Raw genomic sequence first — 22774 nt, forward strand, 5'->3', positions numbered from 1 at the left:
GATAGAGGGAAGGAATTTATAGAAATGCTATTTATTTTTGCGAGAATTTGGGGTTGTAAAACAATGGTGGAGGGAGGGGGATTTAGCTGGAAATATAGAGGGAAGGAATTTATCGAAATGCTATTTCTTTTTGCTATCATTTGAGGTGGAAAAACACTGGTGGAGGGAGGGGGGAATGAGCTGGAACTCTAGAGGGAAGGAATGTCTCCAACGGGTAGGTCGTTGTGCTAGACGTGTAGATGTCAAAACAAAGGTGGAGGGCGGGGGGAGTGAGCTGGTAATATAGAGCTAAGGAGGTCAATGGAAAATTCATTTGAAAATAAAAAATGTACTTACATGGTAAATTGAAGTTGCCAAGGCTTCAAGTTCATCAAATTTATCCATTGTTGTTTACACAGCGTCAAAATACTTTCTGATAATTGAATCACATTGCACACCCGTTATATACGAAATCTCAAGGGTGAATTGTTATGTAACGGGGAAAATCATATGTAAGCAAGTCTCTGATTGGCTGAGAAGGAGGATGTATCCGACTCGCTGATTGGCTGAGAAGGAGACATGGGATCTAACTGTTTCCGAGAAAGTCATAACATTTGGCTCGAACAACAACATCAAATACTATTTCTGGACACCATAACATTCACGAATGATTAAACAATCAATTTATCGGAAATTCACTTCCCCTTCGAGTCCTAGATCAATAACATTGTTCCCGTTAGAATTCAATGCGCATGTGCAACCTTCGTCCCGGAGCTATTACACATAGAAACATCAAATAAATCGACCTTGGAAAAAGAGGTCATTGACCCCATTAGCCACGTATTCTCCCTAGGGACTCTGTGCCCATATATGGTGTTCGCGTGGGAGTTTTAAAAAAAAGTGTCCGGATAGGGATTCGAAGGGGTGGTGTTCTCGTGGGGCTGGTACCCCCTCCTCTACTGATCTCTCCGGATTTATTTTGTACTTTATTTTTCTGGGTGGGTTCATGTATTACTCCCTTGCCTAGCTTGGATTTTTTTTTGGTGGGGGGGAGTGATTGTTTGGTTTGACGATATAAATTTATTTTTTTTTAAAGTTTGATGAATGTATTTGTTAAATTTTTTTTTGTTTCTCCCCCTGTTTTTTCCTGGCCATAGAGCCTTACGGGAGAGAATACATTGAAGTATTTGTTAATTGAAATTTACCGTCGATTTTGGTATTCAGTGATATATTTCTTGTTTTGTCTTTTTCAAAAAATTAAATTAAATTAATTTAATCGTTATGGAAAGCGGGCAGGGAATTCTCCGTGCATGGAAGTGATTTTTTTGTAGAATCTGTTTCCCGAGTAAAAATATCAGGAAGGCTTTCTTTTTCCAGGCGTCTAGCGCACACTACTACTTGGGGAAATCTATTTTGATTGCTAATGCGGACAAAAATCTTTGGAATATAAAGGTTCCCTGAGAAAAAAAAAATGCTTTGAAATAAAATCAAAACACATTGAAGAAAAAAATCTCTTAAAATATTATTTAACACCCCACGTGTGCATCGTCATTACTTAACACGTTTGTGTGCCCTCCTCAGTTACAAGCGGAGGTTCCCCACGGGGCCTAAAGAAACTAGTCACGCAGGAATGCGTCATCCTTAACACAGGTAAAGATTCCCTATTTCGTAACAACCAAAGAAATCTTGAAGAAAAACATCTTGACGAAAAATGTCTTAAAAAAACGTCTTGAAATATCTTGAATCGTCTTGAAAACGTCTTGAAATACCTTGAAAAACATCTTGACTTGTTTTTCTTAAGTTTTAATGTCCCTCTTTACTTTCCTTTAAATAGACCTTTTTTTTCAAAAAAACGGCATCATGGACACGATCAGCTCATCCAATTTAATCTATGTTTGCTACCTTTACTTCAAAGAAAGGAAAAAAGAAAGGAAAATAGAGTGTTAGTTTTGATTCCACTTCAGAACAGTGATGACAATCTGAGAGATCAATGCTGAATTGTCAAGACGGGGACAAAACTACACACCTATAATTTTGTATAAATTTTGAAAATAGGCACTGAATTTAGTTGTATTTGTCCCGCCCATAAGGCTAATGTTTTTGGGGTTTATTTCTGTTTTTTCTTCTTTTTTTTGTAAGACAACGCAACAACTCTAACGTGCATCAAAAGGACAAGATGTTTATACAATTGGATCTTTCGTCTAAAATTTATCCATTCACCCGACCACAATGATGATATTACTGAAAGTTTTCTTTGAGCCATTAAAACTTGCTTAAAACATTGGAAATTTTGCCATTTTTGCATGTTTTGTTCAATTTTTAACGTATATTTCAATCTAAAGAAAATGTAAAAAAAACGGAAAGTAATTTGGTGAAAAGATAAAGCTGAAAATAAGTCACCAATGATAGAAAAATTGCCGTCCAATCAGGGGCGTTCCAAGGGGGGAGGGGGCACACCGTCCCTAACTGTTTTGTCATTCGGTAAAATTTTCGTCAAAGGCGAAAATTTTGGCTTTTCAAAAATTTCGATTTCTGCCGAAAACTCGGCAGAAATCAGGTTGCGATTCGGTAAAATCCACGAAGTTCGCCCCCCCCCCACCAATGAAAAGAGGCTGGGTACGTCCCTGCGTCCAATGATGAACTATCAAAACTGCAAAAATGTGAAATACTAAAAGCTGACAAAGGGAATATAAAGCCTGAAAGAAAAACGCTTTCTTTGGCAGTTTATTTTTTCCATCTGTAACTCCATAAACTATGAGAAGTTTAATAAGCACAATAATTACTTGGGAAATAATCTTACCCAGGAGCAATTTGTATATTAATTACTTACCTAGTAGGACTATATGAATTGACGAAATCATTTGTGGTCTTGAAAGGATGAATACTGTCAAAAGGTTTCCAATTATGCCAAAACAAGCCATGCAGGGGGCTAGAATTCCCTTGAACCAAAAATGCAAAGGAAACTCCTCATAGGCTATCTTTACGTAGGTTGAGTTACTATCACAGGGAAGCCTAGATAGTAAAGATCTGGTGTTCCATCAATGAAATAACAAAATTATAAAAGTAAAGAGATATAAAAATAAAAGAAATTAAAATTAAAAAATGAAAGAACAAAGAAAATAAATCTAGATCAGTTAAAAATAAGACAACATAAAATAATGATGTGTCAAGTTTTTTATCATGTTTTTTTTTCTTTTCGGTTTAAATTGAAAGTACGATATTTTTAAAGTTTTTCATAGAAAAATAAAATATTGCTTAAATGTCCCTTATGGATGATAGAGTTAGCATCTATTCAAATTTCAAACTTGTAATTACCTAAGATGTATTATTTGACTAATTCCACAACTCTAACTATCTCTCCTTTAGATCATTATTTATCATTTTTGCCTTTTTGTTATTTACTTGACTTTTAAAAGATAGATAAATCAGAAACAATCCTCACGCCGGGAAATTAAATTGGTATATGCTTGATTGATCTGAAACCTATCGAGAGGTTTATTGATACCCTTTTTGGCCAGTACAAATCGCAGACCCTCGCATTGCATTAGGTAAAAAATTAAAGAAGTTTTTTTTTCAGCCATAATGTTTGACAGATCACATTATAAGGATCAACCACTAATTTTTACACACACTCCCCCTCCCCTTTTATGAAAAAAATCATCAATATATCGGATTACCCAGTACTCAAGCTTGTTTTTTGATTAATTTAATTTATTATTAATTAAAGAAACAATATTTTCAACTTAAAGTAAGGAATAACATTACAACTTAGAATGAACAGGAATTATTCCGTAATCAAGGTGGCCACCCATCTCCTCAACCCTTTGCTCGTTACGCTAAAACATTTGGTGTTTTAAAAAGGTTGTAATTCCAATTCAACGGTCCTTGTCTTTAAGCAGTCGTTCTTAAAAAAAAACTGCTACAAAAAGACAACTTTAGCGTAAGCAGTAGGGAGTCGAGGAGGGAGCAGTACAATCTTATGTGGAACATTTTCTGTGTTTTAAGTTTTAATGTTACTCCTTATTTTCAGTTGAAAAAAAAGTTTTTAATTCTGATTGGCTTTTAAATTATCCCCATAAAGATTTGGTGTGGGCTACCAGCTCCTTAAATTCCTGATTTCCTGCTGTTAAGTTTTTATATTTAAAATTTAAAAATAAATGGTGGCCTCCGACTTTTTAAGTTTTTCTGCTGAAGCATTGAAATGATGGATTGTGATTAAAAGTTTGGACAAAATTTGAATATTTAGTCAAAATTTTCGATAAACAGTAATTTTGAAAAAAATAATTTCTCACTAATATTTTCACTGTAGAGTTTTTGGTCTACGAAGATAGGTAATATTAGTCATTTAGATGAAAATTCTGTTTCACTTTTGATCTTCTAGGCCTCCGTAACCATCACAGCCTCTTTAATGGGGTTCTATCATGTTTACAAAATGTGTCCAAAAAGTAATGAGACTGGCCGACGCGCGACCTTCCAATTGCCACCGGAGCGCTCTCAATAGGTGGTATCGGTGAATGGGGTCTTGCCAAAGCATCGCTCCCCGCGGCAGTCAGGGTTGCCATCGAGGTTACGTTCGTACCGTTTTTGGTACGTTTTAAATAAAACGGTATGTTTTACGGTCTTAAAACAGTTACATTTTGTTACGTTTTTGAATTTATGTTACAATTATGTTACGCTTTTGAATAATTAGTAAGTTTCACATTTTCTGAGTGATCTATTTTTCCCCTTGTGAAAAAATCTGCTGTTCTCATTTTAATTACACTGACATGAGTATCGACATTCTTTCACATCGTGGTCATTACATCTTATTACACAATCACTCAGTTTTTAGGACGAGAAAATACCCACTTCGCTTGCTCGTATAGCAATTTAAAATAACATTCTCTCTCATGAGCATAAGATTATCATTTGTTTAATGACGAGTGACAATGGTCAGTTAGTCACCTCACCAACTTTCAATTTCATCAGTGTTGAGTTTGAATCTTGTTCCGTCAACAGTCATACTAAAATTAGTCGGGAAAGGAGCTAGCTGAAGTTGGGAAAGGAATATATTATAAAATCATGTAAATAATAATAAAAGCTATTTTCTTTATAATTTTGTTTTAAAGAAGTGATTATAAGATAATGTGGCACTTGTCAATTAACTGGTACACACGTGAGAAGTCAAGTTTGGTTAATGCTAATGAAATAGAACAAAATAGGCCTATGATGAAAATATAATAGTTTAGAAACAAATTTTGGCTATATATTCGCACATTAGGGGGTTTGGGGAAGGGGCAAAGCATAGTATATATTAAATACGTACCCTAACCTCGGTACTTTTTTTCTCCTAAACCCCAAAAAACAAAAGTTTAAATATTGTAAACGCAATGACAAACCACGCTTTGCGATCCAATTTTCTATTGACTGATACCCGTTTGACTAGTTTCCTTTAGCATCTATCTTGCGTGTGTACCAGCTAATTGACAAGTGTTGATTATATATATATATATATATATATATATATATATATATATATATATATATATATATATATATATATATGTTATTCTTTGCGTAACAACCTCACCCCCACCCCCACCCCTTCTGATTGGTTGGACATAATATCACGTTATATACAAAACTTGCTCTTTGTATATGGGATTATGAACAGCTGATATTGAGAAAATTTATGAAACTGCAAAAATGAGCCATTTCTTGGTTATATCTAAGCATTAGCATCGAAGAGTGGGTTGGTTAGATGAGCCGGAATTTTTGATTTTATCCTAGACTTTTTCCAAATATAATGGCCAATTTTTGGTTATCATACCCCCCTCCCCATCTGAGGTCCCACATATAACGGTATAAATACATTTCATCGTTGTGTCGAATCTTGCGATGACATTCTTTCTTGTTGTATTCTTTCATGTTCTTTCATATTGTAAAGTAAGAATTTTATTGGTTTATCTTTTTTTAATATATTCCTAGGGCTATATCCCGGACCAATAGGGGGTGGGTGTATTTTCAGAAAAGGGGCCATGACATTTGGAAATAGTATAAAATAAAGAATTTAATGGTACTGCTTGTGTGTTTAGCATGTTCTCTTCAGAAAAGGACAATCACTAAATATTTGACTTTAGAAAAAGACAACTAGACTAATGCCCATTTTTATGAAGAAGATAAACAGTCTTGCATCTGTATAGAGTAGGCTCACAGTCTACTTAAAAACTGATTTATAGGGACCATGGAGGCTAGACTGAAGCCCCAACCCCCTGAAAATGAAAATTTCTTCGAATATCTCGGCATTTCTTTATTAAATTATAGGATTTCTATTATCCCCCCTAATTTTTATTAATTAAACCATTTCCAACTCACTGATCTCTTTGTTCCATCTTCCATTAATATCTTTGTCACACGATTTTTTTTTAATTTGTGAATTGTTTTTCAACCATTTCCAAATGTTCAGTTACTTCCCACTTTTATCAGTATAGCACAACGGTAAGAGCACTTCCCGAGGCTATGTTAACTTAGTTTGTAATCTTGGATGACAAATTAATTTTTTTTTTAATTTGAAAATTCAAATACTTAAAACGTTTTTTCCAGAGTTTATAAATATAAGTGAAAATTTGGGGCAAAAAATCGATTTATTTTTGCATAATTTGATCTTTTTTATTGGTTTTCCTCGACTCATCGACTTTTTCCGTTTATGCATTTAAAACCTAAGTAAATTTGGTGTTTATGTTATGTAAAACCCATGCTTTTTGTGCCCCTTATGTTCGATTATATTCATATATTCCTGAGAGAAAAAAAATTATCTACTTTTTAGTTCATTTTGAAAATGAGTTTAATTTTTTTTATTGTTTGACCTACTCCCCTAAAAATTCTTTGTACGTGCCTGGACTAGTGAGATCCATCAAAACAGCTTTAGGATAAGATTCTTGGGGTTGAATTGTGTGAAGTCTTCTTTTATTTCCTGCTTTCTTTTGGTTGGGAGTTACGATTCAAATTACAAACGGAAAAAGGCATTTTTTGTAAAAATAACTGCTGTTTTGTATAAGAACTGAAGACAACAATTGAAATATTTTTGGTTCGATAAAATAAAAAAAAAAACAACTCTGTCACTCGGAATTACTCAAATCTTCATTTTGGAGTGATGCAAATTTGAAGTTTGAGGAGGTAAGACTGAGACCAAGCCAATCTAAAATATTAGACGGGAAGGGAGCGATTAAAATGATTTTTTGGGTGTTTTTAAGAAGCTGGATTTGTTAAGATCGTTTTTATTGTAATTTTAACAAAAAAAAATCTAGTTGGTTATCTTTTTTTCTGAAAAACTCTAAATTGTCCTGTGTTTATTGATTTGCCTTTTATCTTGTACGCATTACTCATAAACTTTTGGTTTAGAACACCAATAATGGCAATTAACAGCAACAACAACAAAATAAGCAAACTAGTAGCCTAGGGTTATATACACGCATAGGGGTTTCCTTCTGTTGTGCTGGTAAACTGGAAGCAGCACTTACAGTTGAATAAATAAGAATTTCCTGAAGGTAAAGAAGCACGAACTGTTATTATCATATACTTTTTATAAACCTTTTAAAAGTTGGAGCGAGGATTTTTAATGAGATTACGTAAAAATATATTTTTCAAATTATACAGGCAACAAATGTCACCTCCTCCCTTGAATTACGGCTCTAGATAGTAAAATTAAGGCACCCTGCCTTGAAAAGAGACTTTCCTATCAAAAGTTACGAAAAAGTTACATTTTTAAGAGTTTGGACGTTACGAAATTTTTGGTCTGGTCGCAACCCTGGCGGTCGCTTCTGGACAGTGAGAGAGTAAAGATCGATAGTTTCCGCAAAGTTTGTTTTTTAATTTTGGTCACGGGATAAAAAGTAAAAAATGGGGAGCAGGGATACGCCAACAAACTCTGCTTTTTCTTGGGCAAAATTGCTTCAGAGACTTTTGCCTTGAGTGAGCAGGCCTACGGAAACTATGCCATATCAAAAGCCCAGGTTTTTCGTTGGCACAAGGACTTCAAAGACGGGCGGGAGACAGTTCAGGACAAAGATCGATCTGGACGCCCCTCAACAAGTCCATCGGATGAAAACGTATCAAAAGTTAAAGGACTCTTGGACTCCAACCGTCGATTGAGTCTGCAATTCATGGCGGAAGAACTTAACATGTGCAAGTTGACGGTACACAACACTGTAAACGAGAATCTCAACATGAGAAAAGTTTGCGAAAAATTGGTACAAAAAGTGCTCAGTGATGAACATAAAAAAACGACGAGTTGACCTGTGCTGTAAAATGATGGAGGTTTTGGACGGTGAAGCAGACTTTTAGATGTCGTAATAACAGGTGACGAAACATGGGTTTTCCAATACGAACCTGAGACCAAACGCCAGAGTTTCGAGCAGCACACAAAGGGGTCTCCGTGCCCCAAGAAGGCAAGAATGGTGAAATCAAAGGAGAAGACCATGTTCATTGTCTTTTTTGACAACCAGGGTGTGGTATACAGTGAGTTTGATCCTCAAGGACAAACTGTCAACGCTGCTTTCTACAAAGACATCCTTGCGCAACTGCACCGAAACGTGAAAATGAGACGACCAGAGATTGCCGATCGATGGAAGCTCCACCACGACAACGCTCCGAGCTACACCGCCTTCAATGTGACGCGGTACCTGGCCCGGATAGTGGGTTTCAACCTTATCACAGCCTCCGTATAGCCCTGATTTAAGCCCGGTAGACTTTTTTCTGTTCCCCAAATTGGAAACCGCCCTTAAAGGTCACGGTTTTGATGACCTTGCCGCCATCCAGAAGGCCGTAATCAACTCTTTAAAAGGCATTTTGGAAGCTAACTTCGAGGGACTCTATGAATCATGAAAATGGCGCTGGCAACGGTCCATCGACGCCCAGGGGAACTGTTTTGAAGAATTTTGAGGTGTTTTTAAAATTTGATGAATAAATTCCTCTTTATAGAGTAAGTCTCATTACATTTCGGACGCACCCACATGTTTAATTACATTGGAAAAGAGAAATGTTACCATTTAAAATCGCTGAAAACGAAGCTGCTATTGGCACTTCCTTTTTCCCCAAAAAAAGCTTCCCCTCTCCATCTATATGCCGGTAGGCATGTGAATTAAATATTATAAAAACAAATTGTGGCAATGGAAGGGACACTCTTTAATGCATTTGCCCCGCCCTCCAGGGGCGTCGTTTGGTATGGGCAAGGGAGGCAGGGCATTCTTCCCCCCCCCCCCGTAGTGTGAAGAGAAAATTATAACATAGTCCATGCTCCTTGAATATCCGAAAGTAAACCCCTCTTGTCCCTCCTATGAAAATGTTTTAGATTCACCCCTGTCGCCCCCTCCATTAAAAAAATGACTGACTGCGCCTTCTCCAGAATAGCTGATGCAAACTTATACATCATTCTCTATAATTTTATGAAAACGTAAGCAAACCAAGGTGAAGCTAATATTTCAGAATTTTTTTTTTAATAAGAAGAGATGTATCGCCCCACAGCACCCTAATTCAGACTTAGTTTAAATGAAGGAGATGAGTGATTAATTCCTACCCCTTCTTACCCTTTATATTTATCTTAAGGCTAATGGCGATTTAGACATTTTGGGCATTGACATGAGCTCTTTAGGGCGTCTGGCATCCCCCACCCCTGCCTACTCAATGACCAACCGCCCCCCTTCATAATATCTTATGTAAATTTATAGACGACCTTGAATAATTTCATTAAAAATAAAGTAAATCAACAGGTTTAAACTGATGATTAAGATACATATCCTTATTCACCATTTTTCTTTTATGAACTACGTGACTTATCAGGAACAAATGTGCCATCGTGTAGCCTTACTTCCTCTACATCGGGGAATTTCGATTTATGGTTTTTACTTCTTTTCAATTGATCAACTATCTCAGTATTTTCAATCCATAGCAACTTGGTTCTCCATGGAGCAAAATCTTAGTTTGGTGGCATAAATGGGAGAAAATGCCACTTTTCCGTGGCGTAATATTTTTGATCACTAAAAAGGGCGCTGCGGCTTTTTATTTCATATACGGAAATTTTATACTGTTACTCCTTGGAATAAAAAATAAAAAACAAACAAATAAGCTCGCATCCGTGATTTCTCTTCTGAGGAACAATGCAAAAGCTCACATTTTTGTTAATAGGAGCTTGAAACCTCTACGGTATATTTCTCTGATATCCTCAATCTCATGGTATGATTTTCCTTAAGATCTCTTTTTCTTTCCGGGGGTGTTTCCCCTCCTCCCCATTCAAAAAATGGAAAGATTTCTTCAGGTTCTTAGCTTTTGATGGTTAACATTAAACCGCATGAATTTTGTATAATTGGATATCATAAGCAGCTTAATAGCGCTTCGTAAGTAAAAATCGAAGTGGGCACAATGTATTTAAAAAAAAAAAAATTTCCACCATGTCACTTTGTATGGCAGGAATTTTAGCTTTCAGGGAATGAGTAGGGGGAATTTTGAATTGGGTCGATTGTGCATTTTAGTTGTCAAGTATGTATATCATTAGTGTCTAAATATCGGAAAATTACTTGCACTTAACTGAAAACAAATAATATTTTGAACGTTTCCACTTTTTTAACCTTAATATATTTAAAATTATTAAGGCTTTTAGGAATGAATATCACTATATAAATTAAACTGTCAATCCTCATTATAACCATCATTAAGATTCAATTTTTTACATATTTTTTGGTATCAACAAAGCTTGACAACATTGTTCGTTCTTTACTGGACTCAAGCTAAGAAAAAACGAAGATATTTTCCTGTATGTGATATTTCTTAAAAGAAACAGGCAAATTTTTGTAAAGCTTATGAAATCTTTTCTTCATCAGCCAGAAAAACTATATAGCGAAGTCATAGGTAAAGATTGAAATAAAGAGTGATGTGGGCACAATGCATTATTATTATTTTTTTTTTTTTTTTTTGTTTTTTGGTGGTTTCAGTTTTAGACCAGGGCACTTCGTATAGAAGGAACTGTTGTAGAAACTTCAAAAGGGGCTCATTCTACATGAAATTGAAAGGGCTAGTACCCTTCCTAATAGTCTTTAGGGATTGGAGGATAACTACAGCCCACAACCCATAATTCCCCCAAGCACATTCAATCAAAATTTTGACATAGCCATGATGTTCAGCGTAGTTGAAATGTCCAGAAATTATGTATTTGAGGATGACAACGCCTCTTCCCGCAAATCTCACAGCGCAAGCGATGTAAATTACGCGTTCCTGGTATATAAGGTTTTTAAAGAGACCGTGGTCGTATAGACTTCGGAGGGGGCTCATTGACTGGTAATCAGAAATTCTAGTACCCTTCTTAAGAGCTAAAGTGATCGGAGTGCAGTTGCCCCTCCCCCTTTTTTGTGTTTTAGAACAGAGTACATCATATAAAAGGATTGTTTGTAGAAAAGTCAAAAGAGGCTAATTCAATTGGAAATTATAACTTCTAGTGCCATTTATAGTAAAAAAAGGGATTGGACCCCAGCCCCCCCAAACCCATCATTTCCCTAAATACTTTCAACCTCTGACACCCTATTTTCCTCAAATTCATCCAATCAAAATTGTGAAGTAGCCATTTTGTTCACAATCATTGGCACTATTTTAGAAAACCTCAGGGGGGGGGGCAAAGATCAATTTTAGGCCCCTGTCCAGACTCAAAATTTAATTACTCTGTTTGGTAGACTACTTTTCAGATTATTCTTCGAATACACATTAAAGCAACGTAATTTATTTAGATTTTGCCTTTTGCAATCTGGTTAGGGACTAAGAAATCGTTATGCCCCTGCCACATGCTAGTCACACTTGTCGATAAAATCAAAATTATGCACGACTACAGTGCCAATTACGTTCGCCGTTCGTAATCTCTCTAGCTGAACATTGTTCAACTTTCAAGCATAAATTTCTTGACTGATCAATAAGATTCAAGGTTTAAGGCATACTTTTTAAAACTAGAAAAGATGGAAACTTATAACAGCGGTTTTTCTATCTGGGAGAGGAAACTGAAAAAAATTAAGAAGACTTAGTATTAGTAGAGAACAGCTGGACACAAACTGCTGTTGGTGCAAACACTTTAAACTAATTTCTTGCAATATTAATTTTTTACTTTTTAAATACAAGTGTGACGCTAAAATCAAGAAAATTGCCTTGTTATTCATGACTTTTGGCTTTTTGTATCGATTAATGTGACTATAATAGGGCACGAGCATTACAAGATAGAATATTAACCACATAAATTAAAAACTGAAAGTTACGTGCAGTTACTTAAGCAATGGATATCTCCTTGGCTTCGTTTTTGCGGAGTCGTCCACAATCTTTTCCAAATCGGGCTCCTTTACTGCAAACGTTTTAGAGAACTTAAGGAGCAAATGCGAAAGTCGCTCGTTGTCCATTGTTGTCCGAAGGTAATCCTTTACAATGTCAACACAGAGAGAAATCGTTCATTTGAGCATGTTGTGAGCGGGAGTGTGACAATGGCGCTAATTCACAAAAATGTAGGAGGAGGGTGGGTGAAGGATTTTTTTTAAATTTTTTTAATGAAGATTCCAAAAAAAACAACATTGAGCGAACATACCTAAAACAGGAGTTAGCGGCAACTTCGCTGCTTGGCAAAATCGTCGACTAATCTATCCAAATCCAGTTTCTTTACCTCCTGATGTTTACCGGCCATTATCATGATATCACTGAGTCTGTCGTTTCCCGTCGTCGATCGCAGATAGTCCCTCACATGCCCTAATGCCGAGAAGAATCGTTCATTGCTGGCAGTGGCCACAGGCAAAGCAGCAACTAGCTTCATCAGTTTTAGCACTACAGAATAGGCAACAGGGAGGTAGGATAAGATTTTAATAGCTCGAAGAAGATCCATCTTTGAAATATCACTTTTTGAAAGATGCAACTTTACAAGAGAAAGCTGGGATTCTATTTCATGGTCATCGACATCGAGAATCCCTTCATAATGACAAATAACCCTTTCCACTTTCGAAAGTTCGAGGAAATCGGAACTTGAGGGGTCGAAGGCAGATAAAGCGTCGAGCAGAGGCATATTTTGCATGGAACGTTGGTCCATTCCGCTCGTGAAATGGTCTATTACATCAAAGTACAGAAGTTCACCGGAGTCTGATTGAGCTGGCTGACTGGTATTGCTTTTACTGGTTGTTGAGTTTAAAAGAAAGTCTTTGAGACGAATAGAAATGGCTTGGCTTCTCTTGCTTCGAGCACTGGTTTTAGACTGTGGAGATTTAGATTCCTGGATATCGTGTAAACCCAAGAATTCAGATGTGTTTTTGCTTAAGTTGTCCCATTCGTTATCATTTCTTAGCTCTTGGAGTGTCTCATATGTCCCAGAAATCAGTGCTAATGCCTTATAAATCAACAAACTTTTGGACTGACGTTGCTCTAATAAGCCATTTACAATTACTAATACTTTTTCCATTATGTGCAAAGTTGAGACAAAAGAGGCAGAGTTAATTTTATCGAGTATTCTCTTTGCCTCACACGCTGTCTCACCGTTGAACCTATCAGAGACTGTGGCAAGCACAGCAACAATACAATTAAATCTTGCCTTCACCTTCGAAATAGAGCGGAATGCGTAAAACCAGCGAGTCTGGACGGTCCTCTCAAGCTTTAAGATCTTTTGCCCGTTAATACGTTGGGATTCTACAAATAGCTCGTGTCGAGTATTGCTGCATGATATAAATGCGTAAAGTCTTTACACCACAGAGAAAATTCTGAAAGTTCACTGATATTTTTTAAGCAGTCTGTCAAAACCAAGTTTAGTCTATAGGCGTGACAGTTTACATAAACTGCATGACGTACCTTCCCCTAAACTTTGCTTGAACTCCGTTAATTTCCCCATTCATAACAGATGCGCCGCCATAACATTGGGCAATACACCGCATCAAATCTTCATCGGACTTTTTTATAGTTTCACAAGGCGAGGTGGATAAGCTCTGGGCGTCTAATTTGTGCATGTGATAGCAGCCGATTGGTCGCTCCACTGCTTTTCCACTTGATATGTACCTGAGTAGGATCGCTAATTGTTCTTTTCTAGAAATATCTTTTGTCTCCTCGATACGAATAGCAAAGTAATTAGGTGATTTTACTTCTGAATTAATGTCTTGGTGCAAAGCATTTCCTATCAGTTTAACTGTGTCATTTTCGTACTGATGACTACAATAGTGGCCATATCCACGCTGTAACTGGGCCTTCAGCTTTTCGTTGCCTTTAGAAATTTCCTCCATTAATTCAACCAAATTACCCCGGTTTGCAGATATTTCTGATTCGTCATGACCCCTCAAAGCAAGACCCTGGTGGCCAAGAAAGCAAATAGCACGAAAAATATACTTCACATGATCTCTATTTTCCTGAACCTCTTGAGATCTGGATTGAATTAAGGCATTTACTATAGATCTCGAGGTATTAGTACTATTTGTCTTAAATTCCGTCTATGCTGACATACAATGCCTGTGTCTTTCAGAACCATCATGTTGCTTTATTAGAGCAGACACGTCTTTCCACTTGCAAAATCCTGACTCAATGAAAGCCCTTTTTCTAGCAGTTTCTCCAGCCCTTAGAGTCCCCATAGAAAAATGGCGGCAAGCAAAACAAAAACCGGAATTCAAGTTTTTCGAGCATTCAATCTATTCATAATTCTTATAGTAAATTGAACTGAATTTCTTACCGTTAGAAGTGGAACCTGGATATCTCTCAAAAATAGGTTGAGCTGGTTTGTCATGACGCGTCATAGAGATATCTGAGAGAGATTCTTGACTGCTACTGCTACTGGAACCTGCAAAGGGTTCAGGGATACAGACCAAACTTTCATGTTGACCTGAGCCAGTTATTGTTCCACTTGTTTCCGAAGACTGTCACAGGTAGTGGAATTTATCTCCACTAACCCGACACTTTGAGCGCTGTCACTATTGCCAGTTACTTCATTTTTCTTCCGCATTTTCACCGTAAAAAGTTCCAAAGTTTGTTGTCGCTTTTTACTCATAGTTTGATTACGAATTCTTCAGAAGAAAATGTAAAGAAATACTGACCAGCTGACGTTTAGTTTTGAATAAACGCTACTCAGAAATCACATTTCCCGTCGAAGATTGGGAATAAAATAGCGTAGACGCGCTCTTAGACATTTCAAAACAAGATTGTCTCCTAATGGTAAAATTAGGGTGGTACAAGAGTGGGAAAGACGGGACATTTCAAGACAATGTCATCAAAAAAGAAAAGTGCTATTTATTAGCTGTGCAAAACGATGCACAGGGGCAAAAAATAAACACGACCAGTTAGCCAGTCTCGCTGGTATAATACAGCACATAACTAAAATAGAAAATGGCTGTGAAATAAAACTTAAAGGTAATTTTCAAAGTCTAGGGGGGGGCAAGGCTCCTTTCCCTCCCCCACCCCCAATTGGCACCTCTGGAGTATGAGGACTACCCTCATGACCTCAAGAACCTCAGAATAACTTTCTTTCAATCTTCCTAGCCTTTCGAAAAGATCTAAAGCGTTTGCCTGTTTCTGTGGAAGCTGCGACACATATGCACCAGCTATCAAAGCTAGACCCTTCAGCCTTATAACATCGATGCCAGCCTTATCAAAGTATTTCGTGATCTCGAGAAGTAAATCTGTGTTCATGAAGTCTTGGGATTTGGATTAAAGCATCGTGTGGCTTCTATTACTGGCAGCTGGACAGAAAAACGCTCTTCAAACTCATTTATCACTCTGTCTAAAACCTCGTAGAACTCTCTTCGAATTTTATCTTCGGTTCTTGTACCCACAGACTCAGTGCTGTGCTTTCCAAGTGTTGATGTCGTCAAATAGTCGTTGAGACTTCCGAATATCTTCTGAACTCGTTTTGATTTTGCTGGCATGGTTGAAGCAAGAGCGCTTGTTTCCGACAGATCAGGTCCAACATTAATATCCATCTCCTTAGACTTGGACTCGAAAACACCTGACATCACGTATTGTCTTCAGTTGTTTTTATTTGTGGTTATTAAAGTGCAGGGTTCTGAAATGATCAGATCTGGGGCCTGCAGTTGTCCAGAAAGAGGATTGATTGTTGAAAGAACTTCATGAATAACATGACAACTTATTATGGAGAGACACGACTCTAGTTTACTCTTAAAACCTGTAGATTCTATTATATCTTCCGTGTCAGCAGATTATTGAACAACTAAAAGAACTGCGAGTATGCAGTCATATTTTACCAGAATTTTAGCCAATTATCCATACCAGCAAGACCAATGTGTCACAACTGCCCTTTCAAGCGTTAGCACGGACACGTTGCCAGTTTTTTTTTGTATTTTCTGCAAACGATTGCCAATAACAAGGTTAAATTTATGGGAATTACAGTGAGTGTGCACCGCTTGCAGTTTTTTTTCCCGGAGACGGACCTGTACTGCTGAAAAACGTCCGCTCATTACACTTGCCACGTCATAGCACTGTCTGACGTATTTTGACTATTCAAGGCCGATACCCTTTATTACGTTGTAGATAAAGTCGGCCAAACTCTTAGAATCAACCTTGCGCATGTGGTAGAAAGCTATGGCTCTTTCTTTGATTTTCATATCATGAACATAGCGCACTAAGATTACAAGTTGTTTTTTTTTGAGGTCATTGGTTTTGTCAGCAAGAACGGCAAGATATTTTGCTTCTCTGACTCCTTTCGTGATAGACCTTTTAATTTTATTTCCTATGATGTCAATGTATTCGTTTTGGCACTCGTGTGCCAAGTAACAGCTTTAGGCCTTGCTAAACTTGTCCATCATGTCCAGATTGATTTCCGTTAAAAGACCTACCATCTGAACGAAATTCCCTCGATTGGCACTGGACTCTCCTTCATCATGGCCACGAAACGCAAGATTTTACCGTCCAAGTAAGGCTGTAGTTTTTAGCAGAGCCTTAACATACCGTCTGTTCTCTAATATTTCCTTTTCCCGTTCTTTGGAGAGGCATGAGGCAACAGATTCGGCCGTCTCCATCTGAATAGCTTTAAATTTCGTCCAGGAAATAGTACATGCTTTTTGCCGGTTACTGCTTTCGTGCTACCTTACCACTCTGAAATAACTTTCCACTTTCTCAGTCCTACGTCGATGAGTGCTCTTGCGCCATACATTTAGCCTGATCTGAACGATGATCCACTGAAGTGTCGGCAAAAAAAAGCAGAATACCGAGTCCTGTTCTTTTGAATTTTCGAGCCATGGGTATGCCAAGAAATAGGAGCTGTTGAATTTTCGTGTGCATTTAAAACCACACAAGATTCATACTCCGCTTTCGCGCATGCGCGAATCTGATATACACATCACGGTATGCCTATGTAAAAACCTGCTTTTTGCCATCAGCAACTGAACTAAGCTTGTGACGTATTTGCTCAGACGCTATACGCGTGGTATGAAATATGTTTCATCTCTGGAAAAAAAGACACTACAGTATACCATGAACTCAATACAAAATGAGGAACGACACTCCAAGACCCTAGTCTGGATACCTCCTTTTCCCGGATGTTGCAAATGACTTTACAGGCTGAACGGGTACATGAACTATTGGAGACAGTATAATGTAACAGGCCGAATCTGACGAAACCATGCCAAAGAAGATATTCTTCAAATGGGTGACTTTTGCTGCAAATCTTTGAGTGTCTTCAATTTGCTGTTTTCTAATGACCTGGTTTTTGGTTTTTCAGGAATAAATTGAAAGCAACAAAGAATTTGGAAAAGGAAACTAAGAGCTTCAGAGTTGAAAATTGGGCCCCTCAAAAAATCAGAGGGTATGGCCCAGCCCCGTTCCCCTAATGTTACCACTGTTCACAATAGTTCAAAGAGCATATAACAATACCTCCAGGGTGGACACAACCCTCCATAGCCCAGGGACAAGGGTTGTATGTTATGCCGGGGCAGATAAGGTTCTTACGGAACGTATGGTCATTTAAACTTCGAATCATCTTCAGGTTAAGGACTGTAAGTTTTGCAATTCGTTCACTATAGTATACGTTATTGAGAAAGTTAGGTATATTTGAACTCTATCAAACAGTTCGTGGTAACGAACTGTAAGTAAGGAGCGACCCGGCTCATTGGTAACCGGAACTCTAAAAAAAATGTTGATACCAATAGAAACATCAAAAGAATCAGATTTTCATGCTGATTTCAAATATATAAGTTTCATCTTACCCATAAGAAATTACGCGCCTGAGAAAATTTGTTTTATTTTGTAAAAAAAACTTGTTTATTTTTATTCAATTTTCCAAAAAGACGAAGAAAATTCCGGCGAGCCTTTCAGAGAATTTTTAGGAGATTTTTGAACTAGATCAAAATACTTTACATGTATCCGGATTGTTAAAAGGGCATAAGTTATAAAAACTGGGCATATTAATTTGGAACTTTCAGGAAATGATAAGGGACTATTATACTCTTATATATACTATTAAATGTACTATTATACATTATCTATAGTCCTTCCTCTCATAGTAAGCAACCCCTTCCTCTCAAGCCCATTCATTTTCCAAACACAACCAGTCAAAAATTTTAGAAAGTCATTTTGTTCAGCATAGTGAAACCTTCCTGTAACATTTCTCCAGGGATATTTGGTATGTCAACCCCCAACAATTATGTAATCAGTCCAATACGCTTTAAAACTAAATGTTGCTTTTCACTGTGTGCACCGTTGCCAATAAAACACCACAGCAATATATCGAGAACGACTGGGGGTATTAATTTTAAACATTCGGGGCTATCATCATTAATACTTCTGCTCTTAAAATTCGAATAAATCAAAAGAGTGTAAGTGTATCTAAGTTAACAAAGAACACAGAATTTTTCTTTTGCGAATGACATTATTTTTTATTTTTCAGGCTAACTTGAGGAGGTATAAAAAATATAATTTGTGTCGGGATTAAGCATTGGTGAAATATTTCTCTGGCACACAAATGGCAAGGCAAACTATGTATACCAATAGAAAAAAAAACTGTAAAGATGTAAAAAAAAATCTATGAAAAAGACAATGTTAATAAAAAATTGAACAGAAATTAATATACAAAAATGGTTTAATGGAGTCCCAAAATTAATCCATTAATTTTGGTTTAATGGAGTAAAGAGCTCCATTAAACCAAAAATGAGCAGGAATAAAGTCAAGTAATCTTCCGAGCGTAGAACTCCACAAATCGACATCAATAAATAAATGGAACCCAAAACAAACAGAAATTACAAGAAATAAGCGAGTCAAATTGTAAAACAACCAAAAATTAACATAGCAAGCTGACAACCCTGACAGAAAAAAAAAGTTAAAAATAATATTCAAATATTTAAGGAATATTATCCAATATGAAATATATCGAGATTTTAGAAAACTGAAGGACACTAAGAAAATGTTATACGTGTAGCTAATATCATTTAAAGAGATGTGCTATTGTTAAGTCAATTTATGTATTTGTTATTTTCGCTCCTTGAACTAGAAAATTTTAGAGGAAGTAATCTTTAAAACTATTGAAAAAATTATTCCCTACTAGGATTATTTAAATCTTCAAAATTGTTTTGGCCTTCTTAATTTAAGAATAATTTGTTTGTATGTGTTTTATTTTTTTATTGAAATAAAGCTGCAGCAGATGAACTGTACGTTTGTCTATAGCCTGGTAAAATCCTATTTATATTCAGGACCCTGTGAGTACTTCAATAATAAGTAAATATGCTTTTCAGTTATGAAGATTCTAATTGTTTAGTTTTCATTTCGATCCAATTTCATTCGATTAAAGGCGTTTCAGGCTCTTTTCCCAAGTTTCCACAGATTTTTCTTTTTTTTGCAATAAACGTTTCAAACAATTCGTGATAACGAACTGTAAGTAAGGAGCGACCCGGCTCAATGGTAACCGAAACTCTAAAAAACGGAATTTTGATACCAATAGATACATCAAAAGAATCAGATTTTAATTTTGATTTCAAATATATATGTTTAATTTAGTTTAATCATACCAATCATAAGTTACGCGCCTGAGAAAATTTGGCTGATTTTCGAAAAAAGGGGGAAATACCCCCTAAAAACTATAGAACCTTAATGAAAATCACACCATCATATTCAGCGTATCAGAAAACCCTACTGTAGAAGTTTCAGGCTCCTATCTACAAAAATGTGGAATTTTCCATTTTTTACCAGAAGAAAGATCACGGATGCGTGTTTATTTTTTTGTTTTGTTTTTTTGTTATTTGTTTTTTTTTTCTTTTTCCCAGGGGTAATCTTATTGACCAATTGGTCATAGAATATCGTAGCAGGGCTAATTGAAACGGAAATTACAAGTTCTAGTTCCCTTTTTAAGTGACCAAAAAATGGAGGGCAACTAGAGAAACTTTATACAAGTTTCAAACCATTTGAAAGAAAAATTTTCTGAGTCAATGTTTAGGGGCAGAGGCGTCAGCTCACGAAAATTAGGGGGAGGGGTTAAAATGTATTTTCAAAATCTAAGAGAAGAACTCGGGATAATCTTTCCGTGGTGGATGTTTCTTTGGGGTAAGGGACATTTCTATGAAGGGGGTGCCGGATTTCCAAGCATTATTTAAAAAACTATCAGAAATTAAATTAAAAAAAACAAATTTTTTCAACTGAAACTAAGAAGCAACATTAGAACATAAAACGAACAGAAATTATTACGTATATGAGGGTGTTCTCCCCCAAGTCAATACCTCGCTCTTTACCCTACAGTTTTTTTTAGTGCTTTCAAAAGAGCTATCTATTCTAATTAAACGGCCTTTGTGATTCATGGGTTTGTGAATTAAAAATTGTTTTAACTTTAAACGTAAAGAGCGTGGTATTGACTAAGGGGAGAACCCCCTCATATACGTAATAACATATATGTAATAAAAAAAAATTAAAAAAACAAGCGATACGTCTCAATAGTAATCGTTTCTTTTAAAACGGAATTTCGATGTCAATAAATGTATAAAAAGAATGGGATTATAATGCTGATTCTAAATATATAAATTGTATTAAGTCTAGTATTACTCATCAAAGGCTACGAGCCTGAGAAAATTTACCTGATTTTTTATAGAGGGGGGAAAGATCCCCTACAAGTGAAAGAATTTTAATGAAAATCACACCGTCAGATTCAGCGTATCAGAAAACCCTATTACATAGGTTTCAAGCTCATATCTGCAAAAATCTGCAACTTTGTATTTTTTGCCAGAAGAAAAATATACGAATATAGAAGTTCGTTACGTTACGTTACGTTCGTTACGTATTTGTAAATTACGTCATAACCAAATTTAGAGACATCCATTTAGCAAAAGAAAAGTAAAATTTTTATATAAATAATTTCTTAGACCACACTGCTTTTCCATTAAAAACAAAAAAATTTTTAAAACAAGAAAAACGGGTTTTAATTTTCTAAAAAGCAGTGAAATACAAAACAATTAATTATGCACAAAAGCTCCGAATATTTCGGCCCCACATCCGGGAGCCTTTCTCCCGGATGTGGGAGAAATTTTTATGCAAATTTTGGTTACTTATTCAATGACGGTGAGCCAAAATAAAAGCTGCATTAACTAAAAAACGATCAGAAATTAAATAAAAAAAACAAGTTTTTTTAAACTGAAAGTAAGGAGCGACATTAAAACTTAAAACGAACAGAAATTATTCCGTATATGAAAGAGGCTGTCCCCTCCTCAACGCCTCGCTCTTTACGCTACAGTTTGACTCTGTCTCACAACTTTATTTTATAAAACAATAAAAAACTTTAGCGTAAAGAGCGAGGCGTTGAGGAGGGGACAGCATCTTTCATATACGGAATAATTTCTGTTCGTTTTAAGTTTTAATGTCGCTCCTTACTTTCAGTTTAAAAAAACTAAAAAACAATCAGCTTCAAGTGCTATTCTTCATTACTTGATAGTTTTTCAAAAATGTATTAATAACTTTCAGGTACTATGAGCCGAAGTTCGTTCTTTACTAGCGAAGGGCGAAGTAAAAGATATGTTTTAGCAGTAATGTTTGAACAGTAATAAATTAATACCGCTGTTCTATTCCCTGGGCGAGAAATGTTTAGAAATAAAAAGCGTTTGTCAGTTATAACACTGACAAACTCTACGAAAATAAATTGACATTTCGCTGAAAAGAAACTGTGTATTTTTGTGGAATCGGATAGCTTTTTTTCTGTTTTGGATAAAGATATGTTTTAACAGTAAACCAATGTTGACATGCTTACTTCACGCACCTAAGTTAGACAATAGATCCTTTTGTTTGGTTTATTGTATATATTTGTAAAATTAAAAAGTTAACAAAGATTAGTTTTTTTCCAAATAAAGTTATCAAATATAAGTAAAGAGCGAGATCGAAACAAACAAAAATTTAGTTTCGCAGTTTATGCAGTGTATATCTATAAAACGGATTCAATTAAATTGACTTTTGATAATTAATAAATTGTAGAATTCTATAAAGCTAGTGATTCACTGAGCACTGAGCTTGCTTGATTTTTTTTGGATCCACGGGCTATTTAAGGACCACATTTTTGCTATTCTTGTTTTGTGGCGTCTATTTTGTGTTTTCATTAAAGTGCCAGTTTTAGAGAGTTTTAAAAGATAAATATAACGAGTCATTCTCCATATATGAGGGGGCTGCGTCCTCTTAAAACCCCTGCTCTTTAAGCTAAAGTTTAACTTTTGCCCCCAACGTTTTGAGAACGGCCGCTAAAACGCAAGTGATTTGCCAAAACCACTGCAGAGAACTGAAAAATATTTCAGCATAGCACCAAACGCTTCAGATTAAAGAGTGAGTATTTTGCAAATGGGGATATTAGCCTTCCTCAATTAGG

General features: G+C 36.1%; 1 protein-coding gene across 1 annotated transcript in view; it reads right to left on the reverse strand.

The window, feature by feature from the left end:
- Nucleotides 1-22774, reverse strand: part of LOC148948936 (FMRFamide receptor-like) — a 116593-nt gene that overhangs the window by 91661 nt on the left and 2158 nt on the right. The window contains exon 2 of the mRNA XM_089094142.1: nt 2810-2991. Coding sequence (XP_088950268.1) covers nt 2810-2991 — 182 coding nt within the window. The remainder of the gene's footprint in view (nt 1-2809; nt 2992-22774) is intronic.

Source organism: Artemia sp. Qi Xiang Cuo, chromosome 9 (assembly GCF_049724085.1).
Source record: "Artemia sp. Qi Xiang Cuo chromosome 9, ASM4972408v1, whole genome shotgun sequence".
Taxonomy (NCBI): Eukaryota; Metazoa; Arthropoda; class Branchiopoda; order Anostraca; family Artemiidae; genus Artemia; species Artemia sp. Qi Xiang Cuo.